At 34.2% G+C, this 3,401-nt stretch overlaps 1 protein-coding gene across 1 annotated transcript in view; it reads left to right on the plus strand.

Moving 5' to 3' along the window:
- The first annotated feature begins 1,281 nt into the window (after window positions 1–1,281).
- The window catches only part of LOC108767722 (uncharacterized), a 4,067-nt gene continuing 1,947 nt past the window's right edge, over window positions 1,282–3,401 (plus strand). Inside the window, exons 1-3 of the mRNA XM_018517722.1 lie at window positions 1,282–1,326; window positions 1,434–1,485; window positions 1,985–2,161. Of these exons, the coding sequence (XP_018373224.1) occupies window positions 1,282–1,326; window positions 1,434–1,485; window positions 1,985–2,161 (274 nt within the window). The remainder of the gene's footprint in view (window positions 1,327–1,433; window positions 1,486–1,984; window positions 2,162–3,401) is intronic.

The raw sequence follows: 3,401 nt of genomic DNA on the forward strand, positions 1-3,401 counted from the left end.
GGTGTGCCGGAGGCATAAGAGTTCGGAACGACGAGCGACACGCGCATCGCGGGTCGTGATTGGTGCACGAGCATAGCTTATTCCTATTTCGAAGGATTATAGGCGTTGAAGCGTTTCGATTAAATTAATTTTCCTGAATCTTGCGTAGGATAGTAACGACATGATCATTATGACATATGGAAACGATTCATTAACTCCACGCGGAGTTATTCTGCCTAAAATCTTGTCACAACGCAGCGGCACGCGCCTCACAGGTGCTTCGATTGGCTCTCGCGGCACGCGCGTCACGTGGTCGGCATGACAGAATTGCACATTGGCTGTGTTCCAAAATTGTTTGTCAGCGCTGCGAGCACGTCGTCATAAGTGCATGCTACCAATAGTGTTCCAATTTCATAAGCATGCTTTTCATGCAAACGCAGCTTTCATTTTGGAACGATATTTTCAGTGCTGTCAGCATATAGCGACGTCAGCGAAAAGAAACAAGTAACCTAAAAATATGGAGAGAAGCATACAGAATAATAGTAATAGTAATGAGGAAGTTAAAGAAGTTAAGGAAACGGTATATACCATTGATGTTTCGAGGATAGTCAAAAACCAGTTTATTCATAGATGGAATCAGATTTATAGATTGTTAAACAAAATTTTATGCAAAGCTAAATGATTGTATTGAGAAATAATGTACATATTTTGTTAACGCCTATTGTATGTGAATAAAATAAATTTACTTTTTGATTTCCTCTTGTACATAGGTTATGTCAATTTTTGTATTTGAATTCGAAATAAGAATAAATAAGTGTGACTACAAAAAGCAGACTACAAAAAAATTATAAATCTACTCACTACTTCTTGCTTTCTTAGCATCTTCTACAGAAACACTGAGTTTATACTCAGTGTTACTCTCAGCATCGATTAAAATTAACTGCTCCATCTTTTCCGCCATCTTGTGCTGTAGCTGCCTCACCTCGACAGCCGCAGCAGCCGCAGTAGGAAATGACGACAACATTAATGACGTCTTTACCCTCTTGCAGCACTGCCACAGCGTGCTACGATGATTTTTGGAACGGTGTTGGCAGTACTGCCAGCGCTGACAAACAATTTTGGAACACAGCCATTGTAGAGCAGGTTTCTCAACACGGAATATTCGTACTTAAGGGGATGCTGGAGTGACCACAGACTTCTATATATTACACTAGACTGCTAACTCCCACTTTTTTCCTTATGTAAAATTGGAGCCTGCGCGAAGTGGATGCGCAGAATATAACTCTTATGTACAAGAAAGAGATGCCGATAAATCATGTGACCAGACTGTCTGTGATTGGTTCTTGGGTATATAGAAGATATATGTATGAAATAGATGGCGGCAATCTAACCTAAATATCTGTATTTTGTGGTATTTTGCGACAATATTATAATGACGAAACATTGTAAAATAGTTAATTGTCGAATTGGTCGACATAAATACAAAGGCAAGATTCATTTGTTCAGGTAAATTAAAAAAAAGCAACAGATGAAAAGAAATTATGTGCGTATATATATTTGACGTAAATACGAAAGTCACGACAGTGAAAGCAATTTGTTAATCATATTTAGATTAAATTTATGTTAAATATAGTGTACTAAATATGAATCAGTGGATAATCATTGATATCAGTGCCACTATTTACTGATTACCAGTGACATATTTGACACTGGATAATCAGTGAAGTTCAATTAAAACAGAAAGAAGATTTGAGCATTATATCCTAAAATATTGATATTTACATGTTACTTTCTTCTAATACTATATTCATTGAATTTATGCATTAAATTAAGATTAGTTAGATCACATAATAAAGGTTAGTTAGATTAGAAATCTCATATTTCATTCATTGATTACCAATGGCATACTTGGCACTAATATCAGTGATTATCCACTGATTCAGATTTAGATCACCAATTAAACGCATGGTATATTTACATTCATATTTTAGTTTTCTAAATGTAGAAAGTGTAAATGCAGTAAAATGGATTGAAGCAACTAGACAAAAAAATTTGATACCTGATCAACGCAGTACAATTTGTAGTAGGCATTTTAAATCAGAAGATTTTAGCAATACAACAGTAAGATTACGTTTAAAACCGGATGTAGTACCCACTCAAAATTTATTTAAAAATGTTACAGGTAAATACATACAAGGTATATTAAAAAAATTTTACATATATGTACTGTATAATTAATATACAGTATATATGCAATATATCATGATGTTATCAGCTTGGATTTATATCTTTTATAACTATTGAACTATTTGCGCTAAATTAAGTCTCGAATTTGAATGAAGAAGACCAAAAAGGTGGTCAAAATGTCTACATGATTTTGTATTTTATATTCAATGTTAAATTAATAATTGAACATTTTTGCACCAATACTTGCATTGGATTTTAATCTTGCGAATTTGATTTATTTTTAACATTTGTTGAATTTTATTTATTTGTTTTAAATATTATGATTATATTATAACTAAATGAATATATACATATAATAATTACACAGGCCCACAAAAAAAATGAACTTTAATGTCCATCGGCAAAACCATTGTATCCTTATGTATTTTTTTCCGCTGAATCCGAATCCGGCATCCGTTTAACCCCAGCACGTCAGGTTCAAGGGTAGTTGAAGGTCAAATCGAAGAAAAAATGCGAGAGTTGAAGAAGAAACTGTACTTCCATGTTTTTACGGTCACTGTTTCTGAATCCGGGGCCAGTTTGACTATATCGTCAGGATGAAAATCCTTTGGTCATATCGCGAAAAAATGTACATATAAGAGTGTTTTGATTTCGCGAGTCGAAAGTAACTTAATCAGGAAGTCAGGGTACCGTATATCAAGAGCCAACCCTACCAAAAATTTTAGTACAGTCAAGACCTGATGAAATAATGTCAGTCATCACAATTATATATCAATAACAATCACAATTATATTATATTTAGATAATAAGACCAACCATTTAATAGTAACACCACGTATAAAAGATGTTTGGTCCGCATTTTACTATTTAAATAGTAATCCAACCGTCAATTTTTTCCGTGTGGTTTAAAGGTTTTAAGCCAGAATATGAAGTAGGTACCCCGCTCAAACTTGGTTCCATTCAGCAGTTCGCCGAAGCTCTCAATAAGGAAGAAGACTGTTTTGAATACATACGCGGAGAAAAAGGATTGACGAAATTTTAGTAAAATTAGTTCGGTAATGTTGGTATATAACGGTACAAGAATAAAGTTTACCATTAGTTCGGTAAAATCATTTTCAGGAAACACTAAGTCGCATGCAAAGACAAAATATTGTCACGACGTTAAGGGATTGATAGACGAACTGAAGAAAGATCTATACCAAGCTGAAGAATCGAGATTATTTATAGATTCTTCG

The sequence above is a fragment of the Trachymyrmex cornetzi genome, unplaced genomic scaffold (genome assembly GCF_001594075.2).
Source record: "Trachymyrmex cornetzi isolate Tcor2-1 unplaced genomic scaffold, Tcor1.1 scaffold722, whole genome shotgun sequence".
In the NCBI taxonomy this organism is placed as follows: domain Eukaryota; kingdom Metazoa; phylum Arthropoda; class Insecta; order Hymenoptera; family Formicidae; genus Trachymyrmex; species Trachymyrmex cornetzi.